Source organism: Tubulanus polymorphus, chromosome 1 (assembly GCF_964204645.1).
Source record: "Tubulanus polymorphus chromosome 1, tnTubPoly1.2, whole genome shotgun sequence".
Lineage (NCBI taxonomy): Eukaryota > Metazoa > Nemertea > Palaeonemertea > Tubulaniformes > Tubulanidae > Tubulanus > Tubulanus polymorphus.
The window spans coordinates 13,276,014-13,296,784 of NC_134025.1; the positions used below are offsets into that span (position 1 = coordinate 13,276,014).

At 37.5% G+C, this 20,771-nt stretch overlaps 2 protein-coding genes across 3 annotated transcripts; both read left to right on the forward strand.

Annotated features, from left to right (window-relative positions):
* The first annotated feature begins 903 nt into the window (after positions 1–903).
* On the forward strand, positions 904–9,951 carry LOC141903898 (protein Wnt-1-like). The gene is made up of 5 exons (XM_074792310.1): positions 904–1,058; positions 5,002–5,264; positions 5,467–5,735; positions 7,557–7,707; positions 9,570–9,951. The coding sequence occupies exons 1-5, from the start codon at positions 904–906 to the stop codon at positions 9,920–9,922; spliced, it is 1,191 nt and encodes a 396-aa protein (XP_074648411.1). The 3' UTR covers positions 9,923–9,951.
* A 2,336-nt stretch (positions 9,952–12,287) lies between these two features.
* Positions 12,288–20,444, forward strand: LOC141914770 (protein Wnt-6-like). Of its 2 annotated transcripts, none has more exons than XM_074806062.1 (4): positions 12,288–12,402; positions 14,060–14,280; positions 16,460–16,734; positions 19,573–20,444. In XM_074806062.1, exons 1-4 carry the CDS (start codon positions 12,326–12,328, stop codon positions 20,032–20,034), a joined length of 1,035 nt encoding a protein of 344 aa, XP_074662163.1. In that variant the 5' UTR covers positions 12,288–12,325; the 3' UTR covers positions 20,035–20,444. The 2 variants fall into 2 exon arrangements, with proteins under 2 accessions (XP_074662163.1, XP_074662162.1); XM_074806061.1 differs by lacking the exon at positions 12,288–12,402 and adding an exon at positions 13,527–13,702.
* Positions 20,445–20,771: the final 327 nt, after the last annotated feature.

The following is a 20,771-nucleotide window of genomic DNA, read 5'->3' on the forward strand; positions in this document are numbered from 1 at the left end:
GATATCTGCGCACGCTTGTCTAGCCGTCAAATTAAATAGATAGTCATTTATAAACAACACTGTAAGAAAATTCGAACATGGATAGACGCTTTTTGCAAAATGCCAAGAATACGACGGTTTAATTTGGAAGTCCACTTAGATTGAGGCAGATATTGATGCGGAAAACAGAACGGCGCTAGAAAACCACATCAAAATCCTCGACTTCCGAGAAGTTTGTGAAATAAGTTATTGCTGTGGCTTGACGGTGACGGCAATAATAGCCAAGTTGATAGACCGGAAGACATTATTCGTTGGCGTTCGTCAATCGCGCCGGTGACAGATATTTGCAGTTATGGTTTAATATCAAAACACATAAAACAACGCCGAGCGCCGGGATGCTTCAAAAGAATGCTGACCGACCGAATGCAGACATCTGAGTGTATCTAGACACCTCCTAACTTCTCGTTTTATGGCACCATCATAACTCTGACGCCCAGGTTGTGAGAAATTCAATCGAGGACCTCCCGAATATGTTTCAATGGAGATCAATTGGTGGATTGGAGACACGTGGACGTTTAAGTATCATTTAATTAGCAGTTTATGCCCACACATTTGACTTTGAGCTATTGTCGTAAATGATTTTATGAAGCGAAGTCATTTTGTTGTCCATTCACGACCAATCGCGATTCGATTCGGCAACAATGTCGCGGGTGTCTTCGTTTCTTTGAAGAAAACGTCGTAAACGGTGAAAACTGAGGAAAAGTCACGATCAACAGAAATCAATTCAATCTGCGTGCAGTCTCGACCAGTTGAAAAAACTCTGTCAGAAAACCGATGCCAAAGGCATCGCCCAGCGGTTGCCGCACCTTATAACGCAAAGAGCTTAAATACGCTAAAACTTCCACGTAACTTCACTGACTGAATATGGATTGGTTGACAATGCTTAAGAATTTGGGAATAATCGCTGTGATATTGGCGTCTCTTGTTCCAATCTCACTAAACGCGTCTCAAAATTCCACTACTACTTCGAATCGAACGAAAAAACGACCGAAACTTCGCACGCGAGGAATAAAATGGTGGTAAGTAGGATATATTTACGCGATATGCAGGTTGATAATGCTTTGAAATATGGCCGATATGGCCAATCTCTCTTGACATTTTTATGTTACTGCACGCTCCACCTTTCTCATTAAAGTTTATACCGGTAGAATTCTATCAAGCTGCGGCCAAAAGTAGGAATAATGTTCTGTGTATGATTTTGATACTAAAAATATAAAATGAGAATCATTTTTAAATAACCGCTATTTCTAATAACGATACCGAGAAATGGTTTTGTTCACATGAATCTTTATTTGGAGGTAAAACTTTTGGTTTGAATGTTAATGCAGAACGATGGTTTATTTACGAGTTCTTGAGAAAGTAGGGAAACAACAGTCCGGCGCTGCATGGCTCGTCTTTTTAGATTAATTGTCGTATACGTAATGCCCTTAATTGCGATACAATTGCCATCCCATGACAGTAGTCGTTTCATTAATGAAGGAGACCATCGTAGATGTTAGATATTCCCTCTAACTTTTCTCGGAGAAGCTAACACACATTTAGCAGCAATGATGCAGCAATATAGTATCATGATGCTTCACTTGACAATGCATTGGTAAGTTGCTAATAATTTGGAATGCGGTTATGGTGGTAGCTCTTCGTTTTCTTTTAATTTTTCTCTTCTTTCCTGTACACATATGCATCGAAAAGTACTTTACCCGAAAGAAAATAGTCCAGACTTAAACTATGAGGTAGTCAGTTATCAGTCGAGTGAGATTTTCGGAAAATATTTCTCAAAATAGAATAACGAATCACGTAGCACGTATATTTTCTGGTTCGTTCCCATGTTTTAGAACAGAGACAACGAAAATAGAAGTAAGGGTGAGAGAGAAATAGATACCATTCCAGACTATCTGAGATGCATTGTTTTAGCTTGGTTTTGCCGTGTGACGAATGGTTTTTTGGGCAAAACGTCTTTATTTAGCACATATTGCCGTAATTGAGCGTCCCATCGATAGTTCATATTGGATCTCGGCAACGATCGCTCGGGATGCGCCGGACACCATGAAATTGCCACTCGCATGATGCATGGTGACTTTTATGGCCATTACTATCACTATTCTAAAATTATGACCCTTGTACCTCGGCAGCCAAACTCGTGTGATTCATGGGCTTTCACGAAATTCTTAGACCGCGTTTGCAAGATAAATGTTTTTAGAGGAACATTTTCGAAAGCTCCTTCCGTTAACATTTTCATAATCCGATCAATATCAAATATTGCCATTACACGACAGTATATTTCATAAAGAGAGATGAATTCATTTAAACCACCTATTTTAGACAGATCTGAACGAATAACAGTTTGGTAAGTTTGTTTTCGTATCAGTATTGAAGGAAATAAGAACTTTAAAACCCACTATATACAGAATTCACAAGATTAGAAGCGTCGTTTTTTATTCAATTGTTGATAAATGAAATTCGTTTTTGATATTTTAGATTCAGTATAGAGCGGGTTTTAAACTCAAGTTCTTATTTCCTTGAAATAAAAATAAAACTTATACTGTTCTCCACGTCAGTGTGGCTAGAACTTGAGTATCATTTATCAAACTCTAGAATAAGTCGTTATTAATAGGATTTTGATTTCAGAATATAACATCCAGATTGTCATCAATTTTTATAAGACGTCTGAACCCTGAAGTGCGTAGTCATCATTGCCAAATATGGTCACTGAAGATGCATGCAATGATAAAGAACGAGCGATGACATGTTGTAAATAGCGGCCCAACAAGTCAGAATCCGCGCTGATGGTTAGTGACTCAGGCTTATAGGCCTATAAAAGTGGCAACAAATGTGAATAGATATCTGCGTCATGTCGATATTAATGGATTCCAGTTGATATAAAACTGTAATATGTCGGAATCTACGCGATGACACAAGTGACGAATGTATTGTGTTCGGCCCTATAATCGGATACATTTACAAAATATTCATCTAAATGATTTGTGAGAAGATGATCTTTATATTCATGGTAGTTTTTCCTGATCATAATCACGGAAAATGATCATAATCACGGAAAATTTCTTTCTTTGGGAAATTCGTATGACCTTAATATATTTGTATTGCTGTTTTTGACCACCTATATAATATAATCAATTATGTATTTAAACAAAAAATATGTAACCACTTATTTCAGAGGATTTGACAAAAAACTGTTCCATATCGGTTGTGTTCAAAGATAGTAAAAGGTTGAAAACAATTTGTCATTATAGGATGTACGTGTATACGACCATTTAATATTGTGGTAAAATAACTAGCGACAATCGAACAGACGAATCTCCCATATAGCTTCCATGACTGAGAATGTGTCTCTCCTCAAACCATTATTATCTGGGACAGAATGCCTACGTTACTATATAAAAATGATGTGCAAGAATGGTGTCCTGGAGAAGGGGGTGGAATAGGGAGAATAGGAGTCGCTCTATAAATCATATCATATCATATCACTCCAAATAATTTCAGTTTCAATTATATGTTTTATCTACCATACAAATTTCATCATGAATTGAATAGGCCCGAAGGTAAATATTTTTGGGCAGGTGGATAGATCCCCAAAAGTCAACAAAACACATGACGCCAATTCCCATATGATATTTACATATTTTCAAAAGTTTTGGAAACAGATGATTAAATCAAATGAGGAAACATGTAATTTTGTTAAGAATGTTCTTATTTCAATAAGATTGATCGAGGAGGGAAGAAATTGAGCATGAATAATAATGATAGGCTATTGGAATTCAGGAAAACACGATGAATTTCAATGTGACCGACTTTTTAACGTGATTCTTTTTGAATACATAAATCTATCAACAAATTGGTGTCCTTAAACTTGTTTTCTAAGTCGCAGGAAGTCGAGCTGTGAATAGAATTTTCTCGCAAGATTGATACAATCTCGTAAATCGACGGTACCCTATTGTCTGACGGGATGACGGGTCATAGCTCGCTCCGTTCCGGCCTATCGTCTACGAGCCCTCGGGGCGCATCGGAAATTACTGTAAAAATACGTCGGGACTTCAACATCTCCGGTTTGAGAAAAACCAATCAGTTATACCTGGCATCTCCTCTGAGAATGTTTCCGACAAGAATTTTCCACTGTATTTAACGTTTGAATAAGCATCGTAATCGGGAAAGTTGATTTCAAAAAGTTTTTCTTCTATGGATTATGGTCGACTGTCAGCGTTTGTTATTTGGATTTTTATACTGCGCTCAAGTATTTGAATTCGTTATGCCACGGAGTTTATGTGATAGTAGGAAGCACCACGTTTCGACAAACGTGGCCAGTCGACGGTCTTTGAACGCGATGCTAGATCGACGTCCTTGTAAAAAGCAACGAAAGCAATTTAACCTCCGGTAAAAGATAACGCAATTGATTATCAAATATAGCTAAATGGTGAAATACTCTCAATATCACTAGACTTTGATAACGTGATATAACTACGCAATAAATCGCGAGAGACGAATGAAATATGAGTCCCACAATCATAAGTTCGAAAAAGATTTAAAACATCAAAACTATAAAGAATTTATTAAAAACTCGAATTTTCGGTTTTATCCTAAGAACCATAATTTTAGTCACTCTTGAGAATGGTTTTTAGGATAAAACCGAAAATTCGAGTTTTTAATAAATTCTTTATAGTTTTGTTGTTTTAAATCTTTTTCGAACTTGTTTTGTGGGACTCATATTTCATCACAAGACTTTGTTTTCCTTAAGTCGATTTTATTTAAGTTTTCATTATTAAGAGTTTTCTGCTAAGTGTTGAAGAAATCTCTGTAGACGGAAAGAAGAAATCTTTCAGAAACGACAGGAAAACAGATTTCATACTTATTATTACAACAATACTCTCGGTTTCTTTATACACGTTTTCTGCCACCACGCACCTATCGATATCCTCTCTAATCATTAATTTTCATCCCTTTTTATTTTAGGAATTTGTTCAACGTCGGTCATATTTCCAACGACCTTCGCCAACTGCATAAACCGTCCACTTTTATCAGTCCCAGTTTGACGCCACTGACGAAAAAACAGAGGAAGCTGGTCACCAAATACATGGGCTCATTACAGGCTATCGTGAAAGGTGCATCGTCAGCAGTACAAGAATGCAAGTATCAGTTCCAACATAGTCGCTGGAACTGCCCAACAGCTGAAAGTGGACACGGTGGAAATATATTCGGAAAAATATTACGCATAGGTAAGTTGAAACACTGCAGGTATATGATTGGCTAGTTTGCGAGTTTCTTATATCCGCTCACTGATGATGCTCCTCCTGGGAGTGAGGGTAATGCTGCATTTTTTAGATTAGACTTTTAAAACCATTCTTTGTTTGTTCATTATTCTTCGTCTCATAGAAATTGTAATTACTTGTGTGAATTCTTGTGATTTTGCATTTGTAGGATCTCGGGAGACTGCGTTTATATACTCAATAACCAGTGCGGCTGTGTCGCATCACATAGCGCGGGGCTGTAGCGACGGTCAGATTTACACGTGTCATTGCACGTACAACAGGCCGACTACTGGTCAGCACTGGCAGTGGGGAGGCTGTAACGACAAGGCGGCTGTCACGTTTGGATACAAGTTCTCGCGGCATTTCGTCGACGTCGTGGAGAAAGGTCGTGACATGCGCTACATGATGAACTTGCACAATAATGAAGCTGGTCGCCTTGTAAGTATATATCTGTACCGAAATTGAAACCAATTTCTTTTTTTTCTCCCATTTTTTCACGGGATTTCACCGAAGTCAAAAGTTTCCCCCGGAAATTCCTGATTATTTCTACACACCAGAAGGCGGTTGTGAGCTTTCGAAATTCACGTATATGTAATATCTTCAAACATATGGTGGAGGAGGGGATCAAGGTCAGGGGTCGAAAGCAGTTGGATTAATCGCTAAAATCGATGCCCGTATGGAGAAGTTTCATACATTGATCGTCCCACCGTGGAGATATATTTCAAAATTTCCCGGCACTAATAGTCAATAAAAGGAACTGGCTCAGACATGTTGTCGGATGAACTGCACAATAGTCAAGGACAGTTAGATCATTTCGCGATATTTATGGCTTTACAATCAGTTTCGTGCAAATTGAAACTGCCAGTCGTTTGAGACAATTACATCACAGCAGTAGAACTATGGATATAATGCGTGTATATGTGAAACAATTCATATCAGAACAAGTCTCAGACCTTTTACGATATTCTGGTGTCAAAAAGATTGTTGGCAAACGCCTGGGGCTTGGGATAGATATGACGTAACGAAGCTTTTATTGCCTCAAAATCAACCCACACGATTCGTCTGAGGAATTAATGAGCACCTTATTGGCGCCTAATACGTGGCTGTTAACGGATCATCCAATTTATTCCTTTTGTTCCCAAATGAAATCAATTGGCGATATTTGAATAGCAAATACTCTTGTTTGTAAATATTGCAATTTAAACTGACTGACGGGTTGTTTATAATTGAATTCGCGGAAGTCACGAAAAATTTCATGGACTTTGTCATTTCATCTCGTTGATGATTGTGAGGATTTGTTGAACTGTTGCAAACATTCATCACCATAAATGATACAAATTGTTTGCACCAGCTAGAAAATATAACCTATCATTATGGGGAACAGAGCAGGGGTTCCTGGCTACTTTGTCTGTATGACCAGATATCATTCATATAGAGGTTTCGTGAGTGCGTAGATATAAATGGTCCCACAGATAGCAAGAGCGATACTGGTTAATTCTAAGCTGACGAAAGAAGGGCAGTAGCAACTTGAGGAGCCGGTGGGCGATTGGCTATTATAGCGTTCGACGCCTAGGATGCTGGACTGTCCTAGAGTTGCGAACTTTTCAATTATATGTCACTGAAACATTGACGAATAAAGATTCGTTGATTTCGTGTAAGAAATTATTCGTTAAACAAATGCTCTCACTTCTGGTGACCAACGGGACCAAACTTTATTACCGAGAGATCTAGTCGTTAATTGTGTGGTATTGTGCCCGTATTAGTGTGCACCTATGCTATAATCGCTATCACTGACGGCAAAACTTCTATGAATTTTTGGATATTAGGTTGGATATGACAGATTTTAAGCTAAATCAGGGTAATGATAAGTACTAATAACTGCCCTAAGTATTCTTGACATTTCTTTATGAAATATTTTGGCGATAAACGGGGCCAAACATTATCACGGTAGACTCAAGTCATCGTAGTTTTATGGAACATCGTGTCTGAAGTTCTGGTGTAAATTTGACTACAAATATTTCGTATACCCCTTTTTACTTCTTCAATATGACCTGGGGTCAGTGGTCATTTGGTTGCTGTATTCTGCAATGTTTTTTGTGACTTCAATTTCTTTTGATCCTATATATTTCTGCAAAATCGCCAATACCAAAAATTCGTGATAAAAGCCGAAGTCAAGAAATTATGAGCGAAGTTTGTTTTGTCTCCGTTCATGATATCAAATGTTTCGTCCGTTGAAATGTTTCATCCGATTCATTTCAGGTGGTCAAACAAGAAATGGAGAAAGAGTGTAAGTGTCACGGAGTGTCAGGCAGTTGTACGATGAAAACCTGTTGGATGCGATTACCCACGTTTCGCAAAGTCGGCAAGATATTGAAAAAGAAATATGATGGCGCTTCTAAGGTCGTTTTAGGTAAGAAAATAACGGCTATTGAAGATGATACGAGTAATCTTTTTACAGTACCCGCTGCTGGCAGGCGAGAAAAAACTTTTAAAGAATTATCTCGTAAATCACAAATAGTTATATCTGGTCTTCTATCTACGCAAACGTTACAATAGAAAGAATCGATCCGTCGTGATATCTCATCAATTATCAAAATTGTATTATGACTTTTATAATTGTATTTTTATAAGAATAAAATGAATTGATATCATTACATTGAATAGAAAAACTAATTTTAACAATTTTGATCGCTCTTTTCGAAACATGAGTATGCCTTTCACGTTGAAATGTTTCAAAATTAATTTATGCACATTTAACGTTTCTCCGCGAGACATTTGTCATAACAAGTGTAAAATCAACTCAAAAGAACGTGTGAATACTACATGTTTGTATAATAATCCCGAGGACAAGCTGTGGCAAACTTCGGTATCCTGAAAAAGTAGAATAATCTCACACTCAGACTTGGAGAATATACAAATAAGATTTGATAATATGACTTTATGACTTTATTGTCAAAGTATCAAAACTTCTATGACAAACTTAACATAATATGACCTAATCAATTAAAGATGTACACACAGTTATGATGCTCCATATCATGTGGGTTGTAATGAGATGAAAAAAGAACAAAATATATGGTATTAGATGGAAAACAACCCATATAAAATCCAATACGTACGAATCAAGTAAAATCATAAACGAAATTCATTTATCAAGAATGAAAATCAAAAGTTAGAAGACAAGACATTTCTCACTCTCTCTAGAAACCATAGTCAAGAGTGACGCTGGTCTTTAGAAACACACCTGACGATGGTGTCTATAAACACAGTCCGAAACGACGTGTCTTTCAATTCATGATAAGTGAATTTCGTTTTTAATCTTTTTAATCTTAACATACTGTGAAAAATAGCAAAAATACAATGCGATTTAAAATCCCTGTTTTTTGTTATACGTAGGAAATAAATTGCTGTGTGTTGACATTATCGCGATGGTCATTAAACACAAAAATTAATCATTGTTTGAGGCAATTTAGTTTCGTCTTCATCGGCGCACGCGCGCTGTGAAATATCGTATGAAGAGGTCTCGCTATTTTCGAAATCCACATTCAATAAACAATGAGTCGTCGAAACTCGCGTCTTTTGCATGACGTATATTATAGATTTATGTAATTTACTGGTGTAAAAGATTTGCACAACGAGCAAGGCGACAGATTTATTGTCAAATAATGGAGCCGAATACCCAAATTAACATACAGGCCGACCGTAAAAATTATAGATGGATCTACTCCATGCTGCAAATGGTGACTCGTGGGGCTCTCTAAGTTGATCTACGACCAATTGGGTATGAAATTGTCCAGATGAACTGCGTTGATATGGGGGTAGCTGGGGACGTTGAGCTGGGATGTCGGGTGCACCGGCTTGATGATTACGCCTGATTAGCTCGAGTTGTTTTTACTGTTTTATGGTGTCTTCGTTGTGGAGAAATGAGCATTTTTTCTCTGACTTTTCTGAATTTTGCTGGGCTGGCGTTGCTATAAAACATAATACGTAATCACTAAGCAATAAGTGACTCGCCGGGGTTGATGGTTAGATATAGATATGCGATAATACGCGGAAACTGATGCAACATGCGCGAAAACAAATTTTAGCACTGGGATTCTTTAGGCCTCAAAGTATTTTTGAGAAAATGAAAAATATAAACATTTGAAAAGATCACGATTTATTTCGCTCCACTAACTTTCCCGATTTTGTTTGTTTGCGTTGGAATATGTACATTTTGCTTATTTACATTTTGCTTATTTACATCTCGATCTTGATGTATTTTCTTTTCAGGAAACAACGGCAACACTGGTTACCGAGGAAAACAGAAGAAACGTAGAAAGTTCAACTTAATTCCGGTGAATTCTAGCTACAAAAAACCGCAAGCGAGCGATCTAGTTTACTACGAGGATTCGCCAAAGTTTTGTGATAAATCCACGTCCTTGGGCATGGGGCACGGGACTAAAGGTCGTGAATGCAACGCAACAAGTATCAGCGTAGACGGTTGCGAGATAATGTGCTGTGGCCGAGGCTTCAGGACAGAAACGTACACCGTAAAAGAAAGATGTAGCTGCACATTCCAATGGTGCTGCAAAGTACACTGTAAAATATGTAGTCGGACCAAACTAAGGCATATTTGCTTATGATTTGATGTATGTTTTCGCTGAAAATATTTTCAAAACAATGAGCGTATCAATGTATATATATAAGCATAATATCTTTTCCTGTCGGCGTTTAGTTATCTTATTTGAACGATGATAAAAGGCGGGAAATAGCGAGTGCACATCGAATCGATCCTTTTGATTCTTTTACAGGTGACAAAAACGGGATCGTTCGTTCAAAAGACTTAAATAGTGCTAGACAATCATTCTACAATTTCTACCTCTCGTAAACATAAACACAGATGCTTTTGTAATGTAATGTCGTTATTGTCAATCTTAACGAGATCGAGGATGTGGATATCGTTTCGAACGACCGAAAAGATGAATATCTGTTCGAACGTTTGCAACAATGTATCATACACTTCCCTGTTTAATGACTTGATAGACTACTTTTGAAGCTTATGCTGGGTTTTTTTGAATTAATCTTAAACTTTAGAGCTACTAACATGCTGTTTCGGTTACGTATCAGGCTTAAGGAGGCATGTAAAAATGTGTAAAGGCCCATTGTTTCAATAATATTTATAGTTTTTCGTTCCGCAGGTCAGAATTCAATTCTATTTCGATTCCGGCAAACTTGCTTTTAATTTTTGGCTTTCTCGTCTGCGGCTTCTATAGTTACGTGATACTGGTGGATGTTACATGTACACACGCAAAAATCATATAATGTATGTAAATATAAAGTGATGTTCTGTAAGGTTTTCTTAATTCTATGTTTTCTGTGACTGTTATCACGATATACTTGTGAGTTAATTCCTCGAGATGGCGCATTGGTGCAATATGATTGAGCTCGTCCCATCACGAATGAACGAAGGCATGTCATCTCTACAATACATTGTTGGACCTGTCCTGGTAGTGCCACTAATTATACAGGCATGGATCCAGGTGGGTGCTTTTGGGTGCTAGGGTCCCCCCTCATTAACAAAATACCCGGCTCAAATTTCTTATTCAAGGGTTGGGGTAGGAGGTACAATTTTGATATATGGGATTTAAACGTTCAGAATGCATGAAAATGAGTCGAGACTAATTTTCCAATACGTTTCAGTTGAGCAATCCCTTTTGAAAATCATGGATTCGCCTCTGTTATATATACAATGAAGTTTATCTTCTAGATCAGATTTATTCCAGATTACCGAAATTTGAAGTGGGACTGATTTTAGAAATTCATTATTTGCTGATGATTATAATGTTTATCATTTTTGAATTGTTTTATCAGTAATACTGAGTTATTTCCCCGGTTAATGAATAAACGATGAATGGGCACCATAACACCGATTAAACATCGTTCCATGGTCACAACACACTAACTGAAATTCGGTGAATTTGAATTCCACAGTAGTGAAATTAATTACTTGTCTTTTCAAAAGGCCGAGTCAATTTGTATCATGACCGCTCGTTGACGTTTTTATTGCTTTTCTTAAGACTCGTCCCGTTGTTAAAGACCGCCTTCTTGGCCATCGTTTGAACCAATCCCACAAAAGCGACAATTGATCGGTGTATATAGCATAGCATAGGGCAATAAAGATGATTTAATGCGACTTTTCACCGGCTCATACACTCGTAAACTTTTTAGGCTTCGGACTAGAGTAGCGCAATAAACTGACCAACAACTAGTGCTCGTAGGAACGGCCATTTTTTTCCAATCGCAAACATGAACAGTTTTCTCAGGAAATAAAGATGAACATGACTTTTTCCCGAATTCGATACCAGACAGATATCGTTCTACTTTACTATCGTAAATAGACATGGTCCGCTTTATCGACTGTATCTGACTGAGTCTGAAATTGGTTTCATACCTTGGTCGTTCATCTTCGCTTAACTGAACCAACTCACTCATTAATCTTCTCGTGTCGAAGTCACTCCTTAAGCGTTGAGTGTATGGAGTTTACACCCTATGCCGCTAGCATCTCAACAGACCTTGTATTGGACGTGGCTGATCGTTCCTGTCCGAATGAAAATTGAAAACAGCAAATGGATTTTTGAGTTTTAATCACCAGCTCCTATCAGCTAGAGATGTTTGGTGATTCCGACCCTATATAGTACGTACGAAATGAAAATGCAAACTCCAATGAAAATTTGAATGCACTTGCCGGACCTGCTCCGAAGTATATTAATCATGTGGTGGTGCATTATCCGCCAGTGAAGTGAATTGTGCGCTGGGGTCATTTGCGTCCGTCTTGTGACTCTAAAATGGATGGCTTTACTGCTCGGAGCAGACGTCGTAGATTTTGCTCAAAACCATCAGACGATATATCGATGTAACCCGCGATATATAGTATTAGACGGCTCGGTCGCACAGATTTTTGACGGATTTTTCATTTGAACGTGCCTTATTTTCAAAACTGGAAAATGCGGCTGTTGTGAAGTACTGACGTTTGCAACTGGAGCGCCATGAGACTAAAATCTGTACTAGTTGTTGGTCTGGTTTTCTACTTAATGTTTCCAGAAAACATTCTAGGTTTATGGTGGTAAGTGGTAAATCTTATACATACCCATGTTTCTTTGTTTACCTCTGATTGCTAGTGACACTTGATTTATGAAACCAAGAGCATTTTAGACTTATTTTTAAGAGTTTGATATTATACATAGATCACGTTTAGTATTCGATTCAGTTCGATTCAGTTTTCAACCAAGATTTAATTCAACTCGATATTCGTATTCCTCACGCTTGTTTTCTTATTGCTTTTTCATAACTTACAAACGATATGAAATCGAATTTTGCTTACCTTAAGTATTATTTTTATACCATCTCAAGTGATGATCATATTTTCACTGACTTTACAATGGAGTTCAGATCTAATGAGCCTGATGAGATGAAATAACAAAAGTTTCAGTTTGCTTCCTAATATACCACTTTAGAGTAGAAGTAATGTGCGAAGGGTGCCACGATTTTACATGCATTTCGTCGTAATGATAACTTTCTTCAAATATCCACTTCCAAACTTATTATCAATTTGTGAATGATGATCTCATTTTGAAAGAGATTACATACATGAAATCGATATCAAGCGCATACAACATAGATACTACAATGAATGAAAGATCGCACATGATTGATAATCAGTTGGTCGACGAGGACTGTGGACAACACCCCACCCAAATTTCATGGTCAATTCATTTATCATCAATCTTGAAATGACTAGACATGAATTTTCTGGCTGACGATGAAGTTAGTAAATACCAGTATACATCCGAGAAGCGAATTAGAGTATACGTATAAGCGTTGACAAGGTGAAAATTTACGAATGGCAGAATATCGTTGCTAAATCTTCGTGGAACAAGTTTATGGCATTGGGTGTCTAGACCCTTTGGCTTTGATCGCTTCTTATCCGAGCGATACCGAAACATCGCACTACCCTGGGTATAATTGCGTATATTAATAGATGCATATAATTCTGTTCTCTGAATCTTAACGGACACATTGCCGAGAATTTCAGTAAGATTTACGGACTTTCGACAAGATGAGCATATAGTGAAAAGCTAACGGGGAGCCACGAGCTCATAATGCTTGCAGCATTCGTCGCGATGCCCTCTCCCTCACTGGTGTAAATTGATGAAGATATGTAGACAGCCAAAGATGGTACTTAAACCGGTCGTAAAAGCCCGAACCGAGACGCCTTTCGAGTTACTTTAGAGAATGGATGTCGGTCATTTGCGCATGTACTTTGTGTCACTTGTTTCATTTATAATAATTTGCCATCGACTTATTCTCGAGACGGAAAGTTGTAAATCCCCGGGATTATTTCCAATTACAATGGCTTTAGAGTGGTAGGTGTTACTTTGTATATGTGTGCGTCGAAAATCTTGATGTGAGCATAATCGTGTTCGGTGGATTTCTGAATTATAATATTTCGTGGATTTTTCACTTTTGAATATAGCCGTATATTTTTTCCGTTTTTTTATCAGGTGGATATTTTTACTGACTAAATGAAATCTAGAAATTGAATGACGAGGATTTACATTTCATGCCACGTCCTTTCTGATAAATCGATGACTTATTCATTCACGATTTATTTTAATTTTTTATTTATTTCACGATTCGTCCTATCTTTAATTTTCCTAATATAGATTTTCATCAAAAAGTTTTATGTATGTGTTATTTTTGATTTTAAACTTTTATTCCAGGGCGGTTGGCAGTTCACTACTCCTAGATAAGAACAGCATTTGCAGAAAGACTAAATGTTTAGCGGGTAAACAGCGTCGTATTTGTCGAAAGGAGCCGCAGATAGTTCGCGAAGTAATAGACGGAGCGAAAGTCGCTATACGGGAATGCCAAGTTCAATTCGCCAATAGACGATGGAACTGTACCGCGCATCGCAGATCAATCGGCAAAATTTTGAAAAGAGGTAGGATAAATATTTTAGCCATATTTTCCCCATGGATGAATATGGTTGGCTGATGCGGTCCATAATGCAAAATTCCTGATGTCCAAATGTAGGCGCTAGAATGTCAAAACGCCAGAACCAAAAAGCAAGGAAAAACGACGAAATTTCTCTAAATCTTTGTTTTGGCACGCTAAAACAAAGAACCTATTGTTTAGGTCGATCGAAAAAGGCATTTCATTGTTTTTGAGCCCCGCCAAAAACAAATCAAAGTCATTAGAAGTTATTTTTCGATTTGGCACGTTTTTTATTTGAGGCACTTCGTCGAAAATCAGGATTTGCCTTCTCCCGTGTTCTGGTACACTTACATTCTAGCGCTACGAATATCACGAATTACGTTATAACGCGAATCAGCCACCATAGGTGAAGGATCATTCATGTACTTAGTTATCATAACATTACTTCGGTGAGAAAAGAATACAGCAATAGAATTAATTTTACGCGATATTTGCTTAGATATATATCTGAAATGCATCGACAGGCTTAACTAATGATTTTAGGACGGGTAATGGGAACAAACGGACCAAGGAAGGATGTAGGAGGTTATAGACGAATCAGATGTTTCTGCGCACACCTTCACCATGTTACATTACTCATTAGTGCTAATGACATCCAATATACAAGGTTAACGCAGGAACCGTCGGTATTCTATGAAAATACAGTAAATTTTCGAAAAGGAACGCGTACCACGACAGTTTGATTGCCCTTTAATGAGTTGTATATGATTTGATGAACATCTGTAGAGACGGTTGATTAGTGTTTTCTGGTTTACAGTGTCTGTGGGCTCTAGTCAGCAGGTTAATCGACCGGCGAATTACATTTATCACACATAATTCTGAATTCAAAAATGTGTACTTTCATTTACCTATAGGAACATTTTGACTTTCACTTGTATAACGCAATACTTGGTTTTATGTTCACAGTGGCTCCATGTGTGTGGACCTCAGAAATACAACTCGCTTTAGCAAATCATAATCACGCTTTCAGCCTTGAATTACGCTAAAATGTTATGAAACTCGGTAAACAATCTACTCCTAAATCTGATTTACGATTGTAATGAACTGATTCAGAGAAACAAAATTACGCAGAATATTCAGAAAGAGGTTCGGTCGAACTCCACAGTTTGCACAGTTTCTGTACTTGATGCGCCAGAGTGTTGCCTATCATGAAAACAGGTTGATATAATTTATAAGATTGTTCGTTTTAAGCGTATCTATGCCATAGACGTAGCCCGTTCACTCATTTTCCAGGGCAGTAACACCTAAATCACATCTTTGAGTGCGATCACTCTATTAAGTGCTTCCTAAAACATGATCTAATGGACCGAAGGCTTTGTCGGCATCCCAAACCAATCAACAAGGACCTCATTTTATTGACAAATAATCTTATGAATTATGATATATTGGAATTGCTTGTCTGCTCATCTTCTGAAATTTCGGTTTGTCTCAGTACATTTTCGATTATCTTCGGAGAATTTACTACCTAAGGCACTTCCGAGTGTCAACTAGAAACAAAAGTTCTCGGAATATAGAGGATTAAATGTTCATCGTTTCCAATTGTCCTGAACGTTCTACGAAAATAGAAGATGAACAGTTAGGTTATACTATAAACGTTAGATGAACTCTGAAACAAATTCTTGAAAATGACGTAAGGAATTAAGGATAAACAAAAATATTCAAGTCTCTACAAATTCGCATCCATAATTTCTTTTCACGAGGGTGGTTTAAGGGGATGAACCCAGTGGACTGGTCTATCCCCTTCAAAATGTGAATGTTCCTGCCAAAAATTTTGATATTTGCATAGAACATCTTCTAAAGATGAAAAATAAATCCAAATGGGCCCTGTTTAGTGATAAGGGCCAGAAATGTCCATTTCGATCCTAATTTCTGTGGGAGGGCCATCAGAACCCCCATGAATGTTCGCACTTGCAGCCGTCGCATTGCCAAATCTGTCCTTTTCAAATAAAGTGCCCATTCCAGTTTTTAGGTCCACCCATTCAAAGCATCCTGGATCCACCCTTGTTCCAACAATTGTTGTATGACACATGCACCTGAAATATATTACGACTTTCTATGAAGTGTTTAATTAGTCCTGTGTTTCGTGCATTATTTCTTTTTAAGTAATCTTTTATGTCATTTTCTAGATACAAGGGAGTCAGCATTTCTTTTCGCCATATCGGCGGCCGGGGTGTTAAAATCAGTTACTGAAGCCTGCAGTATGGGTGAATTGCCTCTCTGCTCGTGCGTTCATCATCGAGACACGAAAACTGCCAAGGGTAAATTCGTCTGGAGCGGTTGCAACGATGACGTACAGTATGGATACACGAAATCGAAAGATTTTATGGATGCTCGGCCGAAAAAACGCAGGGGAGATATCAGAACACTTATTCAGTTGCACAACAATGAAGCTGGACGAAGGGTAAGTGTCCGATTTTGGGCTTGGTAAATAACATACCGTATTAAAGTTTGCCGATCTGAATGCTTTTCACGAACTTATTGAGAGCAATAAAATTGCAAAATTACATCTTACTTCCCTCTCCCCTCTGATAATGACAGTACCAAAGTATGTAAACAAAATGTATTTTTGAGGATGGACAATTATACACCACTTAAACAACAAGTGTCTTCTAGTTGTCCAATTGATAGCCAACCTAATCGAAAGAGACAAATGACATGCGGTATATAAGTTGCAATATATATAATAAGTTTTCAACTTTTTCAAATGACTCCCGGATGTGGCCAATCTCAGGGCGTCCGAGATGATATAAATTTTGTTGCGTCGTTTTCTGTTTGGTCATTTATCTCAGGATGACTCGCGTGGATTTATGAGAATCTGTTAAAACAGATCTTCGGATCGATATTTCCTGTCGCACACCATGCATGCCTATGACACATGTGATTAATGTGGTGGATAAAAATCTGTTCGCAGAAATACATATATCTACATTATATCGAATCCGTTGGAAAACGAGACAAGCGATATATACGTGAAGGCAACAGTCGATGAATTTAGACGCCATTTCAACTAAATTTAATTCAGATCGCGTTCCCAAAATCTTGAAAATATACCACAGGTGAAAATGGAGAAAACTAGTAGGAAATACGCTGAGAATTGAGTGAACATGAGAATTTATTAACATTGGACATGATATTCTTATCTACATTAGATGACATACTAATAAGATTTTACCAATTCTATTGAAGTTTAGATATCACATATTCTCGATTAGAAAATAATTCCACATTGATATATCTACCTAAACACTGGCATTGCTTATCAACTTATACGATGGATCAAAATCAAAGGTTTTGGTGGAATCATAGACTGAAATCTGAGAAGATTTTTACAAGCTAGTTTGTTGTAATTTATCAATAACATATCAAATCTACAATCAAATGAATAGTTTGTGTGAATGTTTTACGCACTAGTGTACGTAGATGGTTAAAACAAAATCATCAATCCACTTAGATATCTTCAACCGAGTCGTCGATAACTCTGAAATAATTACTTCTACCTTACTAATCGTTATTAACGCTACACTCTTAGCACATTTCATTTAGATCGACATAATGTAGGATTTAGGCTCATCCAATGATCAGCGGTATCCGATCTTGATGGGTTGTTCATAAAACATTCGACAGTCTCAAGTGAACCTTCGCCATAGCTCTGTTGTTTATCGTATTTTGTGCCATTTTTCAATTTGGATAAAAGATGAAATGGACAATCTTCGATCTAATTGGATTTTAACGAGTTACCATTAGTTACTGGAATGTAGACTGTCAACTTAGTCATACATCTCGCATCCCGATGTCTAATTGATTAACTTTCCGTTCAATGACACGCTATGTGGAAGTTCAGATATAGCAAAGATTTCATGTATAATACTCAAAATTCTGTTTAAAAGTCCAGATCTAATTGTTCGTAAACAGACAGCTGTTGTAAAACAAATAAAACATCTTGCATTTTTTTTGTCTGAGTGAAACAACACACTTACGTTCGTTAATTTACAGCAGGCACCATTGCACACGTTGCTCAACAAACGAATTGCGAACACATAATTTTATCACTATAACCAAAAGATATGGTGGCTGATTTGGGCCATTACATAAAATACCTGGTATGCAAATAAGGGCGCCAGAACGCCAGAACGCCAAAACGAAATAAAAACGTCCAATTTCCGTTTTGGCATCCCCGCCAAAACAACGAAAAACGTCGAAATTTCTCTGAAAGTTCGTTTTGGCGCGCCAAAAACAAAGATTATTCCGTTTTGGCACCCCCGCCAAAACAACGAAAAACGTCGAAATTTCTCTGAATGTTCGTTTTGGCGCGCCAAAACAAAGAATATTCCGTTACTTTCGTTTGGCGCCCCCGCGAACTTTCAACATGCAAATTTATGCAAATTACACACAGGATCAACGTGCCAAATTGAAAAAATAATTTTACTGTAGTTGAATGCTTGTTTTGGCGGGGGTGCCAAAACGGAAATAACCGCGCCAAAACGAAATAATCTTTGTTTTGGCGCGCCAAAACGAACTTTCAGAGAAAATTGGACGTTTTTCGTTGTTTTGGCGGGGGCGCCAAAACGGAATTTTCTTTGTATTGGCGCGCCAAAACGAACTTTCAGAGAAGATTGGACGTTTTTTTTCGTTTTGGCGTTCTGGCGCCCTGATTTGCATACCAGAAATTTTTCGCTTTGGCCCTTATCAGCCACCATAAAAAGAGGTTTTCACAAGTCTACACCTAAATTGGTATAGATTTGTGGCTTGATGACAGTTAAAATATTCACTTAGATTTGTTATGAGGGCTCTATACACTCATACTGATGAAGTCTTTTTCAATCCATTGTTAAACCATGGTTACCGCTCACTTGTTTTCAGTAGCGTTTGGCGTTTGGTGTTTTTGAAATTATTTTTCAATAATCAAAAATAATCTTACCATGGCTAATAGTTTGTGTGGGTGTGGGCGCCAAAACCCCATTATATCCGTTTTTAAGGTGCCAAATAGAATTCCCAATCTTGGCGCTCCAAATAGACTTTTTAGTACATTTTGGGACCAAAACGCAAAAACGGCAATTTTTGCGCACCAAGATGAATTATTTGACAAATTTCGGCTGTTTTTTGTATAAGTTTATGTGTGATGTTTCCATTTTGGCGTTTTGGCACCTTAGATTTGCATACCGAAAATATTTTCACGATTGCTCGAATCAGCTTCCATACTATTCTGAATTATGTATAATTTTTCCTTCCTATTCCACAGGCTGTGATAAACAACATGACCTCGAAGTGTAAATGCCACGGTTTGTCCGGCTCGTGTAGTTTAAAGACTTGTTGGAGGACGCTACCCCATTTTTCTGCGATCGGGAATGACCTTAAAAATCGATTCGATGGCGCGTTCAAAGTGATAATATCGAACGATGGAGATACACTAATATCAGCCGGCGATTCGAAGCCGTATCGAAAGATTGACCTTATTTATACGGAGGACTCGTCGACGAACTTTTGTAAGGCGAGCAAACGACACGGATCTCTCGGTACGAGTGGGCGTCTGTGCGATCCGCATTCCATGGGCGTCGAGGGATGCGGGATTTTATGCTGTGGCAGAGGCTATCGCACCTATCAGATGACAGAGGAAGAGAACTGCCAATGTCGATTTGTTTGGTGCTGCGAGGTAATCTGTAAAAAGTGCATGGTTACAAAAACGATCCATCGGTGTGTTTGAATGAAAATATCGGTCTGAAATACGAATTCATGACAGTATTTTTACGAATGGCAACGTCTCCTACATACAATATTCATCATTGTTCTCAGATCGACAATGAAAATACTTAAAGAATTTGATAATGATATATATATGTTTGTATAAAAGAAAAATTTCATTGCACTCAGAGATTATTACACAGATTACAGTTAATACACGAAAATCCTTAATTGTATACAGGTTAGTTTCATTCAAATTCAAATTAAACCTTTTAATTATACATATTCACATTTTCCTCTGTGAATCGACCTGCAAATGTTGTAGTCTTAATTGAGAATTCAATGCACCAATATCAAATTATTGTTTCAGTTTTTTATGTCCTTTGTAGTTACTGCATTTGCAAATTCATTGAATGAAATATATTTATTATCTAAACATATGCAACAAATAAAATGTCATATATATCAAATGTAATCGCCTTGTGTCGTTATACTTTCCTCTCCTAAGTTGAAACCGCACTTATGACCTTTTACAAGCTTACGAGGGTCGATGCTATAAATCAGAAATAATATTCCGCCGGTAAGCTTTACACAACACCAAAGAAAACCAGTCATATTGCATTATCAATATTGATTGAAAAAATATATCATATGAAACAAAACAATTATGATATATCTTTGCAACTCAATTCGTTCGAGCGCCGAGACCATTACGTGCTAGCAAAATCGTCTTTCGTTCTTTCCTGTTTCTAGGGCAGG

Bases quoted from the DNA above. Each gene is read 5' to 3' on its own strand.
- LOC141903898 (XM_074792310.1), top strand. From the start codon at position 904: ATGGATTGGTTGACAATGCTTAAGAATTTGGGAATAATCGCTGTGATA. The intron at 5,265-5,466 runs GTAAGTTGAAAC...TTGCATTTGTAG, and splicing joins CGGAAAAATATTACGCATAG to GATCTCGGGAGACTGCGTTT. The intron at 5,736-7,556 runs GTAAGTATATAT...GATTCATTTCAG, and splicing joins ATAATGAAGCTGGTCGCCTT to GTGGTCAAACAAGAAATGGA.
- LOC141914770 (XM_074806061.1), top strand. From the start codon at position 13,572: ATGGATGTCGGTCATTTGCGCATGTACTTTGTGTCACTTGTTTCATTT. The intron at 13,703-14,059 runs GTAGGTGTTACT...CTTTTATTCCAG, and splicing joins ATTACAATGGCTTTAGAGTG to GGCGGTTGGCAGTTCACTAC. The intron at 16,735-19,572 runs GTAAGTGTCCGA...CCTATTCCACAG, and splicing joins ACAATGAAGCTGGACGAAGG to GCTGTGATAAACAACATGAC.